Raw genomic sequence first — 23,702 nt, 5'->3', positions numbered from 1 at the left:
GTTAAGAGCTAAGTCCCCATCAAGAAACACAAAAAAAACCAAATAAGCTAGCTAACTTCACACCTCAAGAAACCAGGATGCAGCAACACTACTTACACATACTAGTTCAGCCAAAAAACGACAAAGCATAAAAAATACTCCGCGCAAGAAGCAGCAGGTACAGAGGAGCACGAGAGCCAAGTAACAGAACAGGGAGGAGACAGGGAGCCAGACGGCAGCTGGAAGCCCCACTACACGAACACTCGAGTTCAATGTCAGCGTTCCTGCAGGGCGTGCGAGAGAACTGAAGGTAGGGCCAGCACCTATGCCAGGTACGGAGCTGTGCATCAGGACACACGAGCCCTAGTAGGTCTGGCTCTGACCACCTGCGAAGAAGCAGGTCAACGTGAGAAAGGCCCCTCCTCTCTCTGGACCTCAGGGTCCCCAACTGCGAGATGACCGGGGGTGGGATGGGGTGCTTGTCCCTGCTACGGTCCTGGCAGACCGCAGTGTCCATGTTCCCACTTGTAGATATGGCGGAGCCAGCTTTCCCTGAAGAAAGCCCCCCTCTGTCCAGAGCACCCCATACATGGCCAAAGGGGACAGATACTCCCTAGAGAGATATCAATGTCACTCCTCTTAGGAAGCTTCCCTTTCTTCCCTCTCTTCAAGATCAGGCAGCTGAGCCAATGACGGGGTCACTTGACCTTCCCATCAAACTATTTATCCTTGCAAGGACATCACCTCCCATGGCCCTGAGCGCAGAATCCAAGACCACCTCATCTGTCCCTGGGCCCCCTTGCCTCGCGCTCTGCCATCACAGCAGCCTTTGAGCAGTTCAATCAAATTACAGACTCATCCCATCACAGGGCCCAAGTCTCCAGGGTTAGTCCAGTTCCGAGCTCCGTGCACAAGGGCGACTCTCTCATCACTCAAGCCTCGGCTCACGGCGCTCCTCCACCCGAAGGAGCGGTGAACGCAAGACCCCCGGCTAAACTTGGCCTCCCTCCCACACCCTGACGGCAGGCTGTGACTTTCCTACATGAACCCCCAGAACTCGCTGTGTTTACCTAGGTCATCTCTCCAGCAGCCCGTAAGCACGAGGACAGCGCCCTCACGACTGCTGCCCCGACCAAGAAGGCAGGCAAACTGAGGACGGGTGGCGGCTTCTCAGTCGTGAGCCTTTCCGAAAGACATCAGCCGTCAAGAAAAATTCACCTCGCAAACGCTTCTTCTGGGTCCTGTCCATTAAATCACGAACGCACTCACCAGCTCCTACTTGGGGACACAGATCTGGGCTGAGAACCCCCCAGGGCAGCCAGGACACCCTGCCAAGCTCCGCCTGGGCTCCCTATAGCTCCTCCTGGCCAAGGGGCACCACCGCCCACCAGCCCGCACCAGACAAGCACGGAGCTCCCGGCTGAAGGGGCGACTGTTTCACTAACTCCAGGCAGTGCAAATTGGCGTTCAATGTCCTCGAGTCCCTGAGAGGTTTCTGAGTGGTATTAATTTTCTTTCCGCCCCTGCAGACCATGTATTCCTTGATTTATTTTTAAACCGCTGTCATGTTCCTGTTCTCGAACTATAGGCCTGAAAATACTGATATATTAAAAACCAACTCTTTAAGTTTTGTATGGGACAAAAAAAGAGCAGTTTCTTTACGAGCAATGAGAATGAACCACAAGAACGTTCAGACTATAACGATTTACACACATTTTCTGCGACACAACTACCTGCTATTACCCGCTCTCAGCAAGGAAACGAGGCTCACTACCCCAAACCAGGTGGGCCTCTTCTCCCTTGTGGTTTCGTTTTCTATGCTTTAAAAAATACACACACTGATGGGGCGCCTGGGTGGCTCAGTGGGTTAAAGCCTCTGCCTTCGGCTCAGGTCATGATCTCAAGGTCCTGGGATCGAGCCCCACATTGGGCTTTCTGCTCAGTGAGAAGCCTGCTTCCCCTACCCCCCCGCCTGCCTCTCTGCCTACTTGCGATCTCTTTCAAATAAATAAAATTAAAACAACAACAACAACAACACAGCAACACACACTGAAAAGACCAATAAAACCAACGACAGAAGAAAGAACGCTCCGAAGTCCTGCGTTCGTCCCTGGGCGCCACGCGGAGGCCAGGCTGCGGGGCGCCCAGGGCACGTACCTTCCCGTACTTGTTGAAGAGGCTCTTCAGATCCGTCGCTCGAGTCGTGGAGGACAGTCCGCTGACCCACAGGTTCCGGCCAGAGCTGCTGCTGGTGCGACCTGCCGCAGGAGGGAAGGAATCAGGCTTGGCCTCCAGGGCGAGCGGGAAGCATGAACTGCCTCAGCACGCAGCCCGCTCCTGAACCCCAACTACCCCCCCACCTCAGCTCCCCTGGTCTGAGCATTTACAGGACGGAAGACAAAATCTACGGGTTGCAGAGACCGGCCCCTTACTTGAGGAATCCTCAGGTCCTCGTCCATTACAAGCAGAAATGAATTTTGGTGACCAATACTCAACGGGGGTGGCAGTTTCTGCGACTCTGTTCTGTTATTCTAACGGACAGAACGGGTCTGTACCAGGACGTGACGCACTGGGATTTTCACTATCCCATAAAGGACGACCACAACAGAGATGTAAACCACAGAAGCTCACCAACATTTCAATCTAGTCTCTCAAGATACTGGTAGATGGGTTACTTCCAGTAATCCTCAATGAAACCAACCATCGGATCCCCAGTGTGGGTTCCTGCAGGCCCCTCCCTCCCCAAATAAGGGATCCGTAGTCGGCTCCCTGCCACGTAAGTTGAATCATACCTTTTTCATCTTTAATGATTGGCTTTATATCTTTTTCTTCCTTAAAAGAGCTAGAGACAAAAATGAATGTTACTCACATGGGAACAAAAGGAGAGAGAACTAAATTAAAAGTATGGTATGTGCTAAAAACTGAATACCTACCAGAAAATTAGTCTGAAATAAAATCTTAAGACACCTTTGCAAGCTTCTCTAGGAAATCTGACCCCCAAAATACGATGTCAGATTCTTAAAAGTCAATTGCATTTAGCTGAAGATAGCAGTTAACAATTTAAGAACACAACCATAGTAGGTTGGGAAAAAGGGAATAGATTCACCCATTAAAAAATACACAACGAGAAATAAAACATGGTTCAGAAGTAAGCTACGACTGCATCAGTCTGGCTGGCCAATTGCAGAAAAAACAGCTTATGTGTGTCATTAAATGACCAATGGAAAGGAGATAGCGTCTGGTCTAAAACTGAGAAAAAACAAACCTCATTTTCTGATCAGCGCCCTCACTGGCTGAGGACTCTTTAGGAGCCGGAGGGACTTCATTACAAGCTTCAAAAGCAAACTTCTTCACGTCTTCTTTGCTATCTCTGGGGTCTGGGCTTGAGGCTTCCGGGGGCGCTTCCGCGGCCTCCTCGCTAGAGGCTTCCGTGCGCTCGGAGGCTTTACTACTCTGCTCAACCGGCTGCTCTAGCCCTACAGGCTCACAGTCCGTCCGCGCGCCACCGCCTGGCTGCTCCACGGGCTCCCTTTTCACTACCGCTAACAGGGTGTCTGCCCTGCTCGCCTGAGCTTGCGCTGTTGACTCGCTGGCCAAATCTAAGTCACCCTCCTCCGGGTGGCCGCTGCCAAAAAGGTCCTCTTCCTCCGCAAGCTTTCTGTCTGGCCCCACGCTACTTGTATCCTGTGCCAAGGGCTGCTCCAGCTCGGAACCTTCTTCTTTTACTGGCTCAGATTTACAAGTTTCCCCCAAAATGTCGAGTATTTTCTCATTTTCTACGGATTTAACAGGAATAGAATGGCACAAGGTTTAATTACCAGGGAAATAAAGCAATCACAAATGCGGAACTGGCACGGCTGCCACACTAACACGAAGAGAACCGCTAGCTACACAGAGATTGGAAAACCCGCGGGTACACAAAGTTACACCGGTTACACTACCTGCGCTCCAACCGACTGCTACAGTAAGCCGCTACGCTACATGGAAGAGAAAAGGCCCCCACAGATTCAAACACCTACAACCACGTGGCTGCTTCTCGACAGTCTTCCTCGTGTTTTTGTTCAAGTGTGGGTCTTCAGACTTAGTTTCCCAGTGTCCAAGGTGCCGAACCAAATGCGATCACCATTCGATGACAGCTCAATTTCCAAAGCTTCTTCCGACTTCTTTTAACGGAACAGTCCGATATGCAAACCAGAAACTCTTCTGACGGCGGGAGATAAACGCAGTCCAGAAGGGGAATAACACATTGGAAATTTTCCTGAAGAGACTCTGTTTCCTCTTCTGGAATCCAGTCACTTCTCGGGTTATGAGTGCCCTGACAACCGCTTTATCCTGCCTGAACTGTATTAATCAAAAAGACTGCAGCAAAATATCACAAGATCTGTTTCATGTGTAGAAACACATGGAAGAATCACCGGAGGAATTACTTAAATGCCCCTCTATGCGGTGAGAGAGATGAAGATAATCACTACATCTCACCCAATATATTCGACCTCCAGAAACCAGAAGGGCACTTCCACAGATCTGGTGATATGACTGGGTTTCCAATCTCTGATCCTTGTACGATCTGGATTGTCCACCATTAAAATCATTTACGCGACCATACACAGCTTAGAATATATAGATAGATTGAAAAAAAAGAGTGGGAAAACTTTCAAACCATTAACTGTCGTGTTTCTCTTATCAGTACCTGGCTCCAAGAGAGCTTCTTCAATATCCTGTTTTAAAAAGAAAAGAGAAAGAAATCCACAAGGCACTTAAAAACTGAGCAAATATATTTCCCTGGCAGACATAGCTTCAATCACATGCAAATCAACATTTTCCACTCAAAATGACCCTATTCCATTCTGGGAGCATTCGGTGAGAAGCCCATTATGTTGCCCTCTCCCTGGCACAGCAGTGACACTCGGCCTATTCCGTTCTCCCTGGAGGGTCTGGTAGCCCTAGCAGCCTCTGGAGAGAGCAAAGACAGAGACTGCTCCGTATGTGATACCAGATCTGAGAAAGCTCTATTTCTCCCCAAGTAAGCTGTGATTTATAACTGGAACCTGTCAACAAAACGATCTGTTCACCTCTCTCAAAACCTTCCCGACTGCCCACTGAACTTAAGACAATGGGCCAAATCCTTTCCCTGACCCCAGACTCGGGCAGTCAGGCCTACCCATGTCGGCGGCCTCCAGCCCTACATTCAGCCAGTCTCCCTCCTGGCCCACCGGTGGGACCTCAGTTTGGGTAGGGCTTCCTCTGGGAGCATTTACAGCCCAACCCCTTCAACTTCTCCTTCCTAATTATGAACTCCATCCCCACTAGAATGCAAACAGTTAAGACTACTTGTTTGGCTTGACCTCTTACCACGGGCACTCAGCTCAGCATCAGCACTGAACGAATCCTTCTTACACAAACACACACCCTCTCTCTCCAAGGAAAGCCAAGCACTTGCGTCGCATTTCCAGCCCTGTAGCACCAGAAAGGTCACTTACCGGAGGTACTTTGAAGTCCAGTGACGAAGCGTCCAAAGTGTTCTCGAAGCCCTCCCCATCCACCTGAAAGACAAAAACAGAGAACCACTTAGTGGAGACAGAGCTGTGAGTGCCAGCCCGACACCTCACCAGTTCCTGAGTGGCCTACGTGTCCACTACCCTCAAGCGCCCACTGCCCCCTCCAAGTCCACTGCTGTTGTCGGGTTTCTGGTGGCTTCCCCGCCGGCTCCAGGGCCGGGTGGCACAGAACCTCTGAGGGGTCTCCCAGACAGCAGGTGCTCGGTTGGCACCGGCCCAGGAACATGCATAGTCCATTCCCAGGCAGCATCTGTTTGTTGGCGGTCCACACACGCAACCCGGACACCATTTCCGGAGCAGAGCTCAGAAGGAAAATGAAAACCTTCACACTTCCCTGATTTCACTTGCTAGCAATGCTTTTAAAAGTAACAATAACTAGGGGGGATGCCTGGGTGGCTCAGTGGGTTAAGCCTCTGCTTTCGGCTCAGGTCACGATCCCAGGGTCCTGGGATCGAGTCCCACATCAGGCTCTCTGCTCCGCGGGGACCCTGCTCCTCCCCACCCCTGCCTGCCTTGCTGCCTACTTGTGATCTCTGTCAAATAAATAAATAAATCTTAAAAAAAAAAAAAAAAAAGGGTAACAATATCCAGGAACTTTTACCTACTGTGCCTTATTTAAAACATTTAACTGAACTACTATCTTACACGTCACTGTTTGAAAGCTTTTTACTTCTTCTTCTTCTTTTCTTCTTCTTCTTTTTTTTTTTTAATAAAGATTTTATTTCTTTCTTTTTTTTTTTTTTTAAAAGATTTTATTTATTTATTTGTAAGAGAGAGAGAGAAAGCGAGCGAGCACAGGCAGACAGAGTGGAAGGCAGAGTCAGAGAGAGAAGCAGGCTCCCTGCGGAGCAAGGAGCCCGATATGGGACTCGATCCCAGGACGCTGGGATCATGACCTGAGCCGAAGGCAGCTGCTTAACCAACTGAGCCACCCAGGCGTCCCATGATTTTATTTATTTCTTTGGCAGAGACAAGTCACAAGTAGATAGAGAGGCAGGCAGAAAAGGAGGAGGAAGCAGGCTCTCCACTCAGCGGAGCTTGATCCCAGGACTCTGGGATCATGACCTGAGCCGAAGGCAGAGGATTAACCCATTGAGCCACCCAGGTGCCCCGAGAGCTTTTTACTTCTTAAGTGAAATACAAAAACTATGCCCTCCCAAGTGTTTTTTTTTTCCCCCTTTCCACGTTTGAAGCTCATGACCTGGATACTTCGATTACCCAAGAGGTAGAAACCAAGTCCGTGCTCTGGAAATAATTAACACACAGCAGGATTGTACTGAGAGAGGCCAAGACCAGCAGGTCAGTTACTCATCGTCACCCTAGGCTGAGGGGCAGTGGTGTTTGTGATTTTTGACCTTTAACATTTAAAGTCCAGTCCGAGAGCACTTTTTCTTTCCCTCCCACTTTATAAAAAAAAAAAAAAAAAAGGACAGTGAGAATAGAAAACCTAACCCAAATACAAAAAATATCAAGGAAACTAAGAGGCTGAATGCACCAAGGTAGTAGGATTAAAATGGCAATCAGTTTTAGAATGGCCACAGAATTCCTCACCAAATGAAGCGAAAGCTCGAGAAAGTAACATTGTTAATAGAATTCAAGTCCTCCTTTATATACAGGAACGTTAAGAGTGGTTTTTCTTCCCCATAGGAGGGGTGCTTCCGAGGGCATGAGCACTTTCCCTCACTGAGCACTTTCCCTCACTCATGTCTTTCAACATCACCATCTAACTTTGTGCCTAGAGCACATCCTACAAAGACCAACAAGAAGGGGCTCAGTGGATTAATGCCTCTGCCTTCGGCTCAGGTTGTGATCCCAGGGTCCTGGAATCAAGCCCCGCATCGGGCTCTCTGCTCAGTGGGGAGCCTACTTGCCCCCTCTCTGCCTGCCTCTCTGCCTACTTGTGATCTCTCAAACAAATAAATAAGTAAACAAATAAAATCTTAAAATAGAAAAAAAACAACAACAGGAAGACCCGAATGCTGACATGACGAATTGTTTTTGGTTTCCTGTTTTTCAAAGGAAAATACTTTTTACCAACAATGTCAAAGTCAGCCTTTTCCGACTCATGCCGAGGAAGGGCCTCTCGCCCTTGTATCAAACGACTCCTCAGGACCGTTGAAAAGTTAGGCGCCAGCTAACATCGGACTTGCACGCTGTTTAAACAGACATCATTTACCACGAGGCCCGAGACAGGTACCCTGTGTTTACAGTGACCGCTGACCGGGGTGCTGTGCTACCCAACCGCCAGCGTGTGCTCACTCTGCGCGGTGGCCCGGGAGTACCACGGAGCCCCAGGGCTGCCGGCACCTTCCCCCGTGTCATCAAGTCACCTACAGCGTGCTCTGCGAGCTGCGCCGGGAGCTCTCGCCGTCGGGCCGCCACGTATTCTTTGCTGTCACAAAGGGAACCGAGAATGCTGTCAGCGCCGTCCTCCCCAAAGCCGGGAGCACTGCGATTCTCAACTTCGCTCTCTTCCCACACACCCACATCCATCACGCCGAGGCTCTGCAAGCTGTCGGACCCTGCGTCCGCATCCTCCTGCCAAGAGAACGCACGGTGTCAGCGACGGGGTGGCTGGTCACGGAGCTCCTGCTAGCGCCTCGGCCGCGGACGCCCCATACCTGCCCGTCTCTGGAATCTTCTTCCAGGCCGTTGTCTTCTGTACCTTCTTCCTCCATCTTTTGTCCTGATGACAAAATAATTTTTTAATCAGATAATACTCAGGTTATGGCCTACAAAATGTGCGTATCTTTTATTCTAGAAATCGCCCCAGTTAAGGGCATGCGCTAAAATGTCTGGGACCAAACCAAAAACGTAACCCATCTATCTAGAAACTGTATACAGCCCAAACATTCAAATCACTACAGTGTGTTCATGTGCGGGCCACCAGCTGTCCTCAACAGGGGAAGTGGAGGGGAATCTGGCGAGGACAGGAAACGTTTTTGGCGTCACAACTCAGGGATGCTCCCAGCGGCGGGTGGGAGTGACCAGGGATGCTGTGCGACACGAGCGCGAAGGACAGTGCCTGCCGGGAAGAATGACCCGCCCCCAACAGTCAACAGCACCAAGCAGGCAAAACACGGTGGCCCACCAGACGGCGTCTTACAACTTTAAAAAAAAAATTATGGGGCGCCTGGGTGGCTCAATGGGTTAAGCCTCTGCCTTCTGCTCAGGTTGTGATCTTGGGGTCCTGGGGGTCTGCTCAGCGGGGAGCCTGCTTCCACCTTTCTGCCTGCCTCTCTGCCTCCTTGTGATCTCTCTGTCAAATAAATAAACAAAATCTTAAAAAAAAATTATACTTCTAAGGAATAATGATATAGGAAAATGCCCACAGTGGGGGGGAGCCACAGAGAGTAGTTCCACTTTCATTAAAAGGCGCGTACACATATGGATGCAATCAAGGATAAAGACCATTTATAAAATACACACACAAGAACGACTTAAGCAGTCACCAACAGGGGTTAAAATACAAGGTGATAACATTAGAGATGATTTTATTTTCACAGGCATACTTCTTACGTTTTCTAAATTATCTAGAAGTATGGTTCTTGTTATTTTTTACAAGAATTTTCTCCTGAAATTTCTCAATTTTCTCTTGAAACGAGAAAAACCACACCAAAGGGACATCGATCTTTGCATAAAGACCCAGACTGCAGTGTGTACACTGAAGCGATCTCTGCGCCGCCATCGAGACACTCACTCAAGATGTGTGGCTTTACTGTGTGTGGGGCACTGTGGCCTCTCCGTCACTGGCTCCCACAACACCAGCAGGCTTAGTAGCTTCACCCGACACACAGGTATTCGGTTCACCTCTTAAAAGTGGTTCTCAACGTGTGTGGCAGCAGCACCCACTTTCAGGGTCTGCAGTACCCAGGACGCCAACAGGACAGATGCAGACTGCAAAGTGCCCTGAAGGAAAGGGGGGGGATGACAAGCGCTGCCAGAGCGGTCCGGACCCAACTCCAAAGGCCTGGTTTCAGTAACAAAAGCTGCAGGGGTGGGGACTGAGAGGCTAGAAAACCTAATCCAAAATTATAATCTTTCCAAACAAACCCACGAGGTTCAAAACTTGTCTGTTTCAATGAGCTAAAGAGAAGTTCCCTTGTCTCAACCTGAAGTGTTTTTCTCAGGAAGTTTAACTTACTTTTTACTTTTCCATAATCTTGAAGACCTAGTTCCGACCAGGACACCACGAGGGTCAGCGCTTCGTGTGTCCAGACTGCTACAGAGTAACAGCCCAGCGTCACCACCTCCACCAAACAGGGCCGGGGCCACCTGTTTTCTCTCCGTGCTTTTGGCGACTTCTCAGAAAAAAAGGGGAAGGGACCAGTGCCCTTCTTATCCCACTACAGCTCCCCTGGGACTGTCATCTCTTTGTACCAACAAAAATAAGTATTACCAAAGCTTTTTTGACAAAATGGTAAGTCCAAGTGGTTTTACCGTCACCTAAACTGTAACCCAGACATTCAGACATGCGCTGTGAGCCCTTGGCTGAGGTTTGGTTTGTCTAATGGTGCAAAGATCCCTGTTAAGAGCCAAGAACACTTTGATTAGTAAGCCTTGACCCTCCCAAGTTTTAAAGGAGCGCCTCCGTTAGAGACTTCCACTAAGAACTTTTAGACGGACAGATACACATTGCTCAGCCTCTGCTCGCCTGACTAGTCAGCACTTACACTCGACCATTACAAGATCAATAAAAACACATCGATGGGTTCAAATTCAGCTTAAAATGTAACTCCTTGGGGCGCCTGGGTGGCTCAGTGGGTTAAAGCCTCTGCCTTCAGCTCAGGTCATAATCTCAGGGTCCTCGTATCGAGCCCCGCATCGGGCTCTCTGCTCAGCAGGGAGCCTGCTTCCTCCTCTCTCTCTCTCTCTGCCTGCCCCTCTGCCTACTTGTGATCTCTGTCAAATAAATAAATAAAATCTTAAAAAAAAAAAAAAAAGTAATTCCTTTATACAACCTAATTAAAAAGTTTAACCTTTCAAAACACATAGAAAGCTTTAACGAATGAGCCACGTCAAAGTCCTTCTAGGAAAGCACTCATAAAAAGTAGATTAAAATTACTGGAAAGGCTGCAAGTTACTTTCCCTTTCTAAGCATCCGTCCTCCACTGCCTAAATTTAACTCTTCTTCAGATGAACAGGGTATGTCCATCCGTGACAATTTCTTGTGTTGGTCCCTTTCAAGAAAATAATCCCCGTCCCACGGAAGTTCCCCATTGTATCGTCCTTACCCATGCAAAAACGAATGACGCCGAAAGCCAAGAAGGGTAACGAGGTTTCAAAGTTTTATGGGATTAAATGATTCCAAAAATAGCTAGTACCATCCATACAAAAAAATGAGGCTTGAATCTATGTCACAAAGTGAAGATAAGGAGACACAGAAGATCACATACTGCGTGACCCTATTTACATGAAACAGTGACACACTGCCAGAGGCCACACACAGGAGGGGGAAATGGGGAAGAAGTGCTAAAAGGCACAGGGGCTTCTTTTTGGGGTACTGCAAATGTGCTGACAGCAACACAGCTTTGTGAATGTATTAAAAAGCAATGAAGTAGGGGGTGCCTGGGTGGCTCAGTGGGTTAAAGCCTCTGCCTTCAGCTCAGGTCATGATCCCAGGGACCTGGGATTGAGCCCTGAGTCGGGCTCTCTGCTTGGCGGGGAGCCTGCTTCCTCCTCTGTCTCTGCCTGCCTCTCTGCCCACTTGTGATCTCTGTCTGTCAAGTAAATAAATAAAATCTTAAAAAAAAAAAAAAAAAAAAGCAATGAAGTGTACGCTGTAAATGAGTGAATTCTATAGTATATGAACTATACCTCAATTCGGGGAAAAAAAAAAAAAAAAAAAAAAAAGAAATCTCACTGTGGGGCGCCTGGCTAGCTCAGCGGGTAGAACATGTGAATCTTGATCTTGGGGTTGTAAATATGAGCCCCACATCGAACACACAGATTACTTAAAAATAAGATTTTTCTTTCTTTCTTTCTTTTTTTAAAGATTTATCTATTTATTTATTTGACAGAGAGATCACAAGTAGGCAGAGAGGCAGGCAGAAAGAGGTTGGCAGGGGGGGGGGAGCAGGCTCCCCGCTGAGCAGAGAGCTGGATGTGGGGCTCCATCCCAGGACCCTGAGATCATGACCTGAGCCAAAGGCAGAGGCTTAACCCACTGAGCCACCCAGGCACCCCTTAAAAAGAAGATTCTAAAAACAAAACAAAACAAAAAACAACTCACTGGTTTAAAAAAAAAAAAAAGGCTGGGTGCAAATTCTCCAACAATCTATTTTGGATCCTTAAAGATACTGAGTTCTACTCTGTCTCAGACTGGTGTCGTTTTCTGTGGTTTGAAATCGCGTTTTGAACTTCTAGCAAGGAAGCCACGTAGTGTATTTGGTTGCTCGGGGCAGCTTTAAGAGTGTGCCTTACGCTGGTTCTTTCTGAATCCCAACAACGAGCCAAGAAGTCTCTAACACATGATTCAATTTTAATTTACATAGCACCTGCACAACTCTCTACTCCTTCCGGCACTCCTGACAGAGCTACGTGTAAGGCAGTGAAAACCAAGCCTATTTGTTAGAGGGGAACAATGAAGGCCAAGGACATTTTCCTGCCCCAAAGGTCAGAAACGGTGTTCAAAAATTCGATCTGTAAGGAAGTTCTCTACACGCTCAGGCCTCCAGAGGCAGTAAGTACGCGCGGGTACCTTTAATGTATCTCTTTGCTGTCCTCTTGCTTGTGGCTTCCAAGGCGACACCAATTTCATCAGGATCCTGCCCTTCTTCCTTAACCGCCTATTAAGAAGAGATGAAACTTCACTACAACACCGTGGACAGCTGCAGGGCACACACCGTTCTTTGTTAAGTAACGACTCCCCAGCAAACAAAGTCAAACACTTGGAAAGAGGAGTAACTCCGGTCATACTATCTGGGCTGCCAGCCCAGAAGGCACGGGATGAACCCAGCACAACTCGGTTCTCTCCGGGCCCTAAGCACAGAAGACAAAGGGATGGGAGAGCTGGGGCTCCAGGGTGCGGGTCAATGTCTAGTTCCAAAATGGCCCTTAAACTCGATCTTGCCCGAACCTCCACTTTAATACTGATCACCGTCAAAGAGAGGCTGAGCGGGGTTCCACAAGCCAGGTTTGACCTCTGGGGAAAAACCCCACCCGACAGACTGGGGGGGGGGGCGGGTGCTGCTCGGTGCCCTCCTCCAGACGGGCACAGGACTGGGCGCTCGATGGTAAACTCGAGCTAAGAGCTTGCTCCGGCGGGAGAGTCAGCAATCCCTCCATACTCGGCGCGGGGTTGAGCGCGGCCAGGTGGGGCATGAACACCGGGAGCGGGAGATGGAGCAACACCTGAGCCAGCCCGCGGGGAGACATCTCAGGTAGAGAGAGGAGCCCTGGAAGGCACCAACCAGGAGAAGCCCTGGAAGGGCGGGGGGGGGGGGCATGACAGTTGCGAAAGTCCTGGAGTGGGAACAGCCACAACCCCCACCCCTTTAATATCTCAAAGGCTCTTCGTTCCTCCGTTCCCCAGGGGGGGAAACTGAGGCGCGGGGGGATAAAAGCACCTATCCAAGGTCACAGAACCGAGTCTCCGACCGGAGCCCGGAAGAAGTCCAGGCGGCCGCTCGGCGGCTAAAAGGACGCGCTTTCAGCACTCTCGAGGCGACCAGCTGCAAGGAGGAGCAAAAACAAGGTACAGAGAGGGGTGGTGACGGGCCAAGGTCACAGAGCCGGGCCCCCCGGTCCCCGCTGGCTCGGGCCGGGGTCGGTCACAAGGCGAAAAGGTGGGAGGCGGGCCCGTGTCCGGCAATCGCGCTGACAGGCCGGCACGGGGGCGTGCCCCGGCCTCCTGCTCCAACCCGGGACGTCGAGCCGCCTCACCTTCTTGAGCCGCTCCATCAAGACGCTCTTGTTGCCGCCCGTGTCCAGATTCCGCTTCTTCAGCTCCGCCCGCAGGTCTATCACCCGCAAGTCACTCAGCCGCCGCGTCCCGGCCTCCGAGGCACCCGATCCGACAGCGGCTGTGCCAGAACCCGACTCGCTGGCCCCTGCCAGAGTCTCCGCCATCCCAGGTCTCACGGCCCCGCCACCCTCTTCCCACACCGCCGGCGGCTGTAGCGGCTCTGAGCACAAAATGGCGCCGCCTAAGAGGAAAACGCACTCGCTTCCTCCCGCCCCGCTTTCCGGCCGCGCATGCGTGCCGCACTTGCCAGCTTTCTTAACAGCACGAGCGCTCGCGCGTCGACCAACCGCACGTTCCCCACCACAACGCGCAGGCGCCGTAACTGCAGCACGCATGTGTCACGGCCGTTCGCGGCGGGAGGCTGGCGAGATGCAATGCGCCTGCGCACTTCCCTTTTAGTGCTCACCACGCATGTGCAAATGCGACCGGCAGCGTCGGCTCCGCGCCGGGTGCGCCTGCGCAGAAGCGAGGCGCGCCAGGGCGGCTGGAGCGGTTCCCTCGCAGGCGGCGCCATTTTGTGCTAGGTGCCCAGATAAAACCGGCCCGGTTCTGTGTGAAGTGGGCGGCGGAGCCAGGGTCCCTGGAATGGCGGAGACTCTTTCAGGCCTAGGCGATTCGGGTGCGGTGGGCGCAGCGGCTCTGAGCTCTGCCTCGTCGGAGACCGGGACGCGGCGGCTCAGCGATCTGCGGGTGATCGATCTGCGGGCGGAGCTGAGGAAACGGAATCTGGACTCGAGCGGCAACAAGAGCGTTTTGATGGAGCGGCTCAAAAAGGTAGAGCTGGGGCCCTGCGGGGGCGGGAAGGAGGTGGGAAGGGGGGTCCTAGCGGCCGCGACCGGGGTCCCCTGGCCTCGGGGTCCGCTCCCGGCCCGGTGTAGGGCCTGTGTCTGGTCTGGCGCTCCAGGCTTCTCCCGGCTCCTCCCGGGCCCACGAGGGAGCTCCCACCCCAGCGCGGCCGGGGTGCGAACCTCAGCGCCGCCGTGGGGAGAGCGCGACATCTGGGCGCGACCCGGCGACGGCACCGCGGCCTTGCGGTGGAGGGCGGCGGGGCACCCAGGCCGAGGGCTCCCGTTCTCCGCGCCAGCCACCGCGCCGCGCGGCCTTCCTCTCTCAGGGGCCCACCCCAGCCTCCAGAAATGACGGGAAACCCGGAAGCCCTCGTTTCCTGGGCCAGGTGGGGGGACTCGGCCAAGGTCACACGGCCGTGGCGACAGGCCTGCCGATTTCCTGAGCCCGCGCTGGCCGCCGGGCTTCCCCTGGAGGTTCCGACGCTCGCCGACCGGGGTGGGTGGACGTCCTTCGAGCAGAGGGGCTAGTTTAGCGAGCGACTGCGCCGGGAACAAGGTCGGAGGTTAAAACAAGACGGCTTGTGGACTCGCTGGTCCCGGGCCGGGGAAGTAACGCGGAAAGGGAAGCGCTGTTCGCGGTAGCGGGCGGCAACGTGGGAGACCCGGCGGGGGCCGTGAGGACGGCCGCGGGGCTTCGCCGGGAGGCAGGCAGGCAGGCAGGGCGCCCGTTCTGGGGTCTGGCCTCGGGCCTCTGCCGGGTCTCCGTGGCGCGGACGAGGTCGGACGCGCGCTCGGCCTGTTTATGCCGGAAAGAGCCGCGAAGAGCGAGCTTTCGTGTTAGGATGAACCGGGCTTGGCTCGCTGCCTGGCGCGGGAGACGCGATCGTTGTCACAGTGCGCTTTTCCTCTGCGTGCCTCCGTTTGTCCTGTGCAGCAGCAGGACTGTGGTCCCTGCCGTGAGGATTCTGAGGGGCCGGTGCCAGAGCCTGAGCAGTTCATTAAACGTTCGGGGCCTTCTGCTTCCCCTTTCCCGGACTCTGCTTGGCTTCTGTGCTCCTCTCTCGTCTGCCTGTTCTCATCTTGGGACTTGGGTGTAATCTCAGCCTCCCCACCCAGCCCCCGCAGACGGTGTGACTTGTGACTCTTTCCACCATCCTGGCTCCCCGGCGACGGAGGACCAGGACATTAATTATTACTGATTACCATTAAGCAGGAGTAGGGATTGGTTCTCATTTTTCGAATGAAGAAGCTAGGGCTCGGAAATGGTGGGTTGATGAGCCCAGAGTCTGTGGGGCTCTTACAACTTGAGTTTGTTTGTTTCACTATGGATACTAATTCCCTTGGCTCACCTCACGGCAGGCAGTTCATCAACAAAGATGATCTAGAAAAATTGCTGGAAGGTTGAGGGTTGCCACCAGGGTCTCCCCTCAAGCAAAGTGAAATTGGGACTTTTATCGTTTTTACTCCCAGTCTGCAAGCCGGCAAAGAGGATAGGATGGCACTGAGTTTTCCATTCAGATTTGGTGGCTGAGACTGGTGTGTGACTTCAAGGAGCCTCCATCACTGTCCTCTTCCAGCCGTTTTTTCATTTCTTCTGTTTTCATTTTCTTAGGGGTGTGGTCATAGCATGTAAATAGCAGCAGCCTGTATGTTTACCTGCTACTTGACCCAAGTGAGTCTAGAATTACTGATTGACTTTTTCTTTTTTACTTCTACCGTCTAGTTAGTGTCCCCCTTTTTGGTCATTTTTCCAGAAAGGGCAAATGAGGAAAAGGTGGAAGGAGCACAAAGAGTAGTTTCCCGAGCTCTGTAAGGATGACTCATAGCCTGCAGCGTCTCTAGGGATGATCCTGTAAGCACTGCACCCAGAGGAGATTTACTGAGGGGCAAAACGGTACACCTCCTGTCTGGAGCAGTTCTCTGGTCTCCTAGTGGTATTCCAGAATTCTCTTTTGCCAGGAAGAATGGGACAGATATTCTGGTTGTGCTTTCCTTGATTCCAGAGTAGAACTCCCAGTTCCTCCTCCTCACCCTGGTTTACAGAGAGAAGAGAGATTTTTTTTTGTTCCTGGTGCAGATCAGATATGGAGCATGTAAGCCCACAAATTCACAGCTCTTGCAAATTCAGACTTCCACGCTGAGAAACTCCTGAAGATCTGAAATTTCTGAAACCGTCTGCATATAAAAGATTCTATTTGAAGTAGGTTTAAACAGAATTCTTACTCGCAGGATAATGCAATAAGAAGAGAAAGGGTTATCGGTAAAACCTAAAATCGAAGTCCAGTATCCAAGAATATCACTGAGGACATGCTCAGGAATCGTTTGCTGTGCGCCTCCTTGGTGCTCCGCACTGTGCCGAGTGTGGGTGTGGGCTGTTCAAGGGAACGATGAGCTCTTGGGTGGGAGGTGGGGCTTACCAAGAGATGGTTTTAATTCCTTACCCTTTCAGGCAAGTCCCCTACTGGTTAAGAGCAAGACCTTGGGAGTCAGTCTTAGATGTGCATGATCTGATGAGGTAGTGCGGGTTATGTCCAGCCTCATGGCACACACAGTACGATCTCAGCCGAGTGAGTATAAGTATCTGTCCAGACAGTGCCAAGTGTAGGCATGGCATGGAGAGGGAGTCACAGAGGGTCAAACAACACATTGCTAGGTAAAGTCTCGGGAAAGGACTGTGCTTTTTCCTTTCTGAGGTCCCTTGGGTCCAGGAATAGGATGATCTAGATGGTGGCGATGTGAATACCAAGAAATAAGTTGACTCCAGAGCCATTGTCCAAGGGAGAGCAAGAGCGCGGATGGGCAGAGGGAGGCCCTTTCCAGATCAGCAACCTGAAGTTTCTGTGAAAGTCAGGTCTGTGTGCTGCCTTTTTTGGTAAATCTTTTTTTAACCTCCCCTCTAGGCAATTGAAGATGAGGGGGGTAATCCTGACGAAATTGAAATCACCTCCGAAGGAAACAAGAAGACGTCAAAGAGATCCAGCAAAGGTATGGAGGATTTTATCAGCGCGGCTAATGTTGAGAACTTCCTTCGCAGTTATTTCCTTTGCTAATGAGCCTGTTCGCCTGGCTGTGTTTGGGGTCTGGGAACTACCCTGTGAATCCAAAGGGCCTGGGATGAAGCTTTGCATTTCCTTCAAGATCTCTCCAGTGTATTTTCTTTTTCTGGTACTTGGGAATTCTGACAGGATGGGGGGGATGTTTGCATGTTGGTTCATCGGGCGCTCCGCAGCCTTGTTTACCCAGACTTTCAACCTTCTTTACATAGAGAGAACTTAGGGCTGCTTGGGTCTCCTACTTCTCTGACTGAGGAATGGAATTTCTCTTTTAAATACCACCTAGCCGAAAGAGAGTTGTCAGTTTCACAGACTTTGCTTTTAAAATTGCCTAGTGCATAAGTGCTCCAGTCCACACGGCGGTAGGGACCGTTACCATCAGACCGAAATCTCCCGTTTCCTTCTCGCCTTCAGCGTTCCTCTACTGCATCCTGCGCTTTAGTCAAGTGCTGAAGATGTCCTTCCCTTTCTTGGTCCTCTTTTGCCTAGGCTTACGTTCTCTGCCTACCCCTCTCCCCATGTGTCTGCAGTCAAGTCCTTGTTTATCAGCAAACACCTGTGATCCCACCAGTAGCAACTCCTCCCCCCTTTGCCCTCTGCACGGTCATGACCAGGTTCCTTAGGCCTTGCCTTTTTTTTTTTTTAAGATTTTGTTTGTCAGCATTTGCCAGGAAGCTCACAGGATGGAGGGTGGCAGGCAGAGGGAGAAGCAGGTTCCCCACCAAGCAAGGAGCCCAGTGTGGGACTCAGTCCTAGGACCTGGATCATGACCAGAGCCAAAGGCAGATCGTTAACCAACTGAGCCACCTAGGCGCCCTCGCTTAGATCTTGCTTTAATGCTAATGTCACTCTGCCCCATGTTAATGAGAATGTTGGGGGGCAGGGGCTCTGTCTTTCTTGTCAGTTTTCTTTAGTATTTACTTGTAATTTCATTCAGTAACCTTCAACTACTGTTTTTAAGAAAGAATCAGTTAAAACTGGACATTTAAACTGTTCTAAAAGTTCTTTTGGTAGTTGGTGGCTTTGTTGCATGAACCCCACAACAAAATGAAATACTCATATAACCTGGCTAGTGGTGAAGAATTGGGTTTGAAAGGTCTAAGGGGCAGGGACTAAGGTCAGCCACACTGTGTGGTGTAAGCCCTTGGACAGCAGCGGTCAGGCAACCTCACTTTGGAATGAAGTCACTTCTGTGGTCCCTAGTACATTGTGCATTTTTTGGGCTTTGCCCAAGTAAATGTCTTTGCCAGGATAAGAGTACTGGAAAATCCCAGAAAGATAGTCATACTGGTAGAAAATAGAGCTTCTTGGCCTCCTTTTGGGTTTTACTTTCTTTTTAATAAAAGAAATAATTGTGGGGCACCTGGGTGGCTCAGTGGGTTCAAGCCTCTGCCTTCGGCTCAGATCATGGTCCCAAGGTCCTGGGATTGAGCCCCGCATTGGCCTCCCTGCTCTGCAGGGAGTCTGCTTCTTCCTCTGTCTCTCTGCCTGCCTCTGTGCCTACTTGTGATCTCTGTCAAATAAATAAATAAAATCTTAAAAAAAAAGTACTTGCTTTAAGTGCTTCTTTTTTTTTTTTTTTAAAGTATAGGTAAGCATTAAGTAAAATGTAGAAGCAGCTCTTTTTTCCCAGTAAGGGGGTGGTAACCCATTATTAGAAGGTAGGCCATTCTTTCTTAGACTTTTCCGTGTGTATGCAGTCTTTTAAAAGTAAATATATAGAGGGGCGCCTGGGTGGTCAGTTGGTGAAGCATCTCACTTTGGCTCAGGTCATGATCCCAGGGTCCTGGCATCCAGTCCCACATCTTTGGGCTCCTTGTTCAGCAGGGAGCCTGCTTCTCCCTCTCCCTCTGGTGTTCTCCCTGCTTGTGCCTGTGCCCGCGTTGTGTGTGTGTGTGTGTGTGTGTGTGTGTGTTTCCTTCGCTCTCTAAAATAAATAAGTAAATAAAATCTTTGGAAAAGTAAATATGTAAACATGTTTATACAACCGTGCACATGTATTTTTCTTAAGGAAATAGGTCTTAGTTTACAAAATATTTTTTAGATTGCTTCTTTTATTTTCCACATTAAGGATATATTTCCATAGTACCTCAAAGTATAAAAAGATTTTATTCTTTTTTAAACAGTGTAATTGTAACTTTTCCGATCAGTGTACCACAGTTTAGCTCATCAGTTTCCTTTGTTATTAAACTGTTGAGATTTTTTTTTTCCATTTTTGACTTGGCATTTCCAGTTTTCAGTGCTGCCATGAACCAAAAATGTCTATATGTAAAGAAACATATTTTTTGATTTTTTAAAAAAATATTTTGAGAGGGGATGAGTTGAGAAAGCACAAGCAGGGACGAGGGGCAGAGGCAAAGGGAGAAGCAGACTCCCCGCTGAGCAGTGAGCCTGCCGGATGCAGGACTTGATCCCCAGGACCCTTGGATCAGAACCTGAATTCAAGGCAGACGCTCAACTGACTGAGCCACCCAGGTGCCCTATTTTTTGATAACTTAATTAGAAGTAGAATTATGGGGTCAAGGATATGTGCATTTTGAAATAGCTACTGACAAGTAGCTCTTCTAACAGACTATGCTGGCTGGTATCTCCACCAGCACCCAGGAGAGGGCCGCCTATTGCAAATCTTCCTGAACATTGAGGATTATCTTGTTAAATCTATGTTTAAGGAGAAAACTACTATGTTTATCTGCATTTGTTCACAGGTAAAGTGTTAATTTACATCTGGTTACAGGTTAAACTGCTTCTGGTAATCGGCCATCTGAACTTTCTGAACTGCCTTTAAGGCCCTTTGCATACTTTTCTGCTGAGTTTGTCTTACTGATTTTTGAGTGCTTGCTCTCTAAAATGTCGCAGTTGTTTTTCCTAGTGTGTCATTTGACCTGATTTGTGCATGATGTTTTGGTCCTTTGAGTTTTAATCTTTAATACAGTCTGCACTGTGAACCTATTCTGTATGGTTTCTAGATTTTTTTTTCAAAGATTTTATTTGTTTATTTAACAGAAAGAGACACAGGGAGAGAGGGAGCACAAGCAGGGGGAGTGGGAGAGGGAGAAGCAGGCTTCCCGCGGAGCAGGGAGCCTGATGCAGGGCTCCATGCCAGGACCCTGGGGTCATGACCTGAGCGGAAGGCAGCTGCTTAAGGACCAAGCCACCCAGGCACCCCTGGTTTCTAGATTTTGTTGTGTTTTTAAAGGCCCTCCTTGGGACGCCTGCGTGGCTCAGTCAGTGAAACATCCCAACTGTTGACTTCCATCTCGGGTCGTCATCTGCAAGTAGGTGGACGGGGGCTAGAGCTCCGCGGCAGGCTGAGTGCAGATTTGCGGAGATTCTCTCCCTCCCCCTCTGCTCCTGCACATTTGCACACTCTTTCTCTAAATAGATAAAAATCTTTTTTTTTCATGTTATTTTTAGAAAGCAAAAAGAGAGAGAGAGAAAGAAAAGTCCTTCTTTGCTTTAGAATTATAAAACGTATTCTATGTTGTAGAGTAATATTTATGGTTTTGTTTTTTAATTCGGATGTTTAATTCGTTTGGAATTTACACGTGCTGTGAGATAGGTAGGGATCAGAGTACAGAACATTTCTGTTTCTTTGTGCTCTTTCCCAATCACACTCCCTGAAGCCCCCTAACACCTCACCCCACTCCAGAAACAGTTTGTTGTGATGACTTTCATGATGAATTAGTTTTGCCTGTTCTAGAACTTCATGTCAAATGGAACCATTCAGTATGAACTCTCTCGTGTCTGGTTCTTTGCTCGACGTCATTTGTTCGATTCCTGAGCGGTACGGTCCGTGTTACGTTGGCTGGGGCGAGCATGTGCGTTCTACTGTATTGTTTTCAGCAGCCTTACTACATTTTAGGAAGAGTTTAATGAAAGTAAGTTCGTTCTTCTGACCCGCTTGGTGAACAAACTGAAAATGCTTTGAAACCTGCATACTGATTACCGTAATCACAGTCGGAGTGTGTGTCAGGCGGTTTCAGCACTTCCCCAGAGTAGTTCCATACCAGGAATCTGTTAAGCATAATCTTTTTTAAAGTAATTATCAGAAAAGCAAGCCTCACTGGCAAAGTAAAGTTGATCTGTTTGCTTTTTAGCTCTTACCGATCCTGTGCTGTTTGTCTGTTGTGACACAGGTTAATCATAAGGAAAAGATGCAAGAATCAAAAATTTTTCACGTGTCCTTCATCCAGCCTCCCCAGATGTTAGCATTTTACTAAGTTTCTTTATCCTGCCACCACCTCCTTATGTGTGTTTTGTTTCATTTCTGAACTACGTGAGAATAAATGGCCGGCATGGACCCCTTTGACCCACAAGCTTCCGTATCGCCTGGCAGCAAGCGTATTACGGAGCCCTAGTTAATCAAAATTGAGGCATTAACATAGATACAGTTGCCTAAGCTGAGATCTTCTTTAGATGTTAGATTCTTTATTGCTCAAAACGAAGAATCATCCAGGGTCGGGCATTGCGTGCAGTTGTCACGTGTCCCAGGGCAGTTTCTGAGACTTCCGTTGTGTTCCTGTCTTGCCGGTTTTGAAGCGTACAGACCATTTGTTTTGAAGGCTGGTTTCTGAATTGGGGTTTATTTATTTGTTCATTCATTCATTTTGTTCTCCTCTCATTAGGTCCAGATGAAACACTTTTGTCAGCAGTACCACACACATTCCTCTCCCTCTGTGCTCTCTGTTCCTCGGCATATCCTCGCAAGGCACATGCTGTCCAGTTGAGTACTGCCTGAAAGTGCTGCTGGTCGGGTTTCTCCACTGGAAAGTTACTCTCTTACCCTTTGTAATTTTATCTCTGGGGGAGAAACTGTAAGACTTCTCTAAATATCTTGTTCATCCTCCACTAGTTTTATCACCCACTGATTGCTATCTGTTTGTGATTTTCTAAATTTATTATCCTATCTACATTTCTTAGTTGGTTTCTGCTGTAAGGGGTGACTTGCCCTTCTTCCCTATTTATCAGTGTGTACTTAGAGAGTCTTACTTCGTTCAGTAAGTTATAAACCTTTGTGATGATTATTTTAATGTTCTTATTGTTCCAGTGAGAGCCCTTCAGGCTGACTTGTGTGTCCTTTTGACGTATCCCTGTCCGTCTTCGAACACCTTCTTACGTTCTGGCAGAACAGGGCATTCCAATCTCTTGTACTTCCTGCTGCACCTTGGGAATCAGCCATTTCCTCTAGGCTCCCCTGTCCTTTGTGGAGAGTGGTACCTTGTAGGCCAGTGCTGGGTGTGTAAGGTCTGTTGGACTGAATAAGCCTCATGAAATTAAATCCTGGTGAAGCAATCAGATTAGCCAGTGACAGCTTCAGAAACATGAAAAAATAAAGCTCTGGCTAATATGAGTTGTGTACCAACTGAGCTTGCTAGCCAGTTAAAATTGTTTACTAACTGATTCTCTTGGATTTTGGAGGTGGCAGTCATACTTGAGACTGAAGCAGGGTGGATATTAAAAAAACACGTTTAGTGTTCTTAAATGGCAAAATAAAAGTAAAAGGAAATATTTAAGACCTGTGACATGACTAATTTTGAGGTTTTCTTAGGCGTGATGATCTTGCTAGAAAGTTGTTGATCAGCCCCAAGCTGATCTTAAAAGAAAGTGCATAACAACTGAAATTCTGAATAATCAGTGACATAGAGTTGCTCTCATTTTACTAGTAGGTTATCAGAAGAGTCGGAAGTTTGAAGATTTGTTCGTCTTAAAGTTGGCATTGGGGTTGCCTGGCTGACTCAGTTGTTAACGCGAGCAGCTCTTCATCTCAGGGTTGCGGGTTCAAGCCCCATGTTGGGTATAGAGCCTACTTTATATATATATATATGGTTTTTAAGATTTTTTATTTATTTGCCGGATAGCAAGAGAGGGAACAGAAGTAAGCGGGAATGGGAGAGGGAGAAGCAGGCTTCCTGCTGAGCAGGGAGCCCGATGCGGGACTCGATCTCAGAACCCTGGGATTGTGACCTGAGCTGAAGGCAGACGCTTAACGACTGAGCCACCCAGGTGCCCCTAAAATATATATATTTTTTAAAAGTGGCTCTAGGGACACCTGGGTGGTTCAGTGGGTTAAGCTTCTGCCTTCAGCTCAGGTCATGATATCCGGGTCCTGGGATCAAGCCCCACATCAGGCTCTCTGCTCAGTGGGGAGTCTGTTTCCCCCTCTCTCTCAGTCTGCCTCTCTGCCTACTTATGATCTCTGTCTCTCAAATTAATAAATAAAAGGTGGCTCTAAGGGTTTTTCAGTAGATGATGCTGGAGCAGTTGGCTCTATCTGACGGTGGGGAAGGACGTGTTCTTCCTCCTTTTGTGGAAAATAGACATTCTGGCTAGGATAGTACTTTTATAGTCGCCTTGGTGA

The 23,702-nt window shown here is 49.3% G+C and overlaps 2 protein-coding genes across 8 annotated transcripts in view; one reads left to right on the top strand and one right to left on the bottom strand.

Moving 5' to 3' along the window:
* The window catches only part of SAFB2 (scaffold attachment factor B2), a 32,909-nt gene extending 19,100 nt beyond the window's left edge, over positions 1-13,809 (bottom strand). For 2 of the 4 annotated variants that reach the window (XM_082734586.1, XM_082734588.1), the window contains exons 1-9: positions 13,422-13,764; positions 12,238-12,325; positions 8,159-8,223; positions 7,872-8,075; positions 5,460-5,522; positions 4,670-4,697; positions 3,245-3,755; positions 2,773-2,821; positions 2,137-2,241 (exon numbers count right to left, since the gene is read on the bottom strand). In XM_082734586.1, coding sequence (XP_082590712.1) covers positions 2,137-2,241; positions 2,773-2,821; positions 3,245-3,755; positions 4,670-4,697; positions 5,460-5,522; positions 7,872-8,075; positions 8,159-8,223; positions 12,238-12,325; positions 13,422-13,607 — 1,299 coding nt within the window. In that variant the 5' untranslated portion in view covers positions 13,608-13,764. Of the gene's footprint in view, positions 1-2,136; positions 2,242-2,771; positions 2,822-3,244; positions 3,756-4,669; positions 4,698-5,459; positions 5,523-7,871; positions 8,076-8,158; positions 8,224-12,237; positions 12,326-13,421 lie in introns of all 4 variants that reach the window. The other 2 variants (XM_082734589.1, XM_082734587.1) reach the window with 2 other exon arrangements.
* Positions 13,810-13,887: 78 nt separating this feature from the next.
* SAFB (scaffold attachment factor B) overlaps positions 13,888-23,702 on the top strand; it is a 36,595-nt gene continuing 26,780 nt past the window's right edge. For 3 of the 4 annotated variants that reach the window (XM_082734623.1, XM_082734622.1, XM_082734621.1), the window contains exons 1-2: positions 13,895-14,277; positions 17,192-17,276. In XM_082734623.1, the coding sequence (XP_082590749.1) occupies positions 13,915-14,277; positions 17,192-17,276 (448 nt within the window). In that variant the 5' untranslated portion in view covers positions 13,895-13,914. Of the gene's footprint in view, positions 14,278-17,191; positions 17,277-23,702 lie in introns of all 4 variants that reach the window. The other variant, XM_082734624.1, reaches the window with a different exon arrangement.

This window comes from Mustela nivalis (assembly GCF_964662115.1).
Source record: "Mustela nivalis genome assembly, chromosome: 1".
Taxonomy (NCBI): Eukaryota; Metazoa; Chordata; class Mammalia; order Carnivora; family Mustelidae; genus Mustela; species Mustela nivalis.
This window is presented reverse-complemented; position numbering and strand designations above follow the sequence as displayed.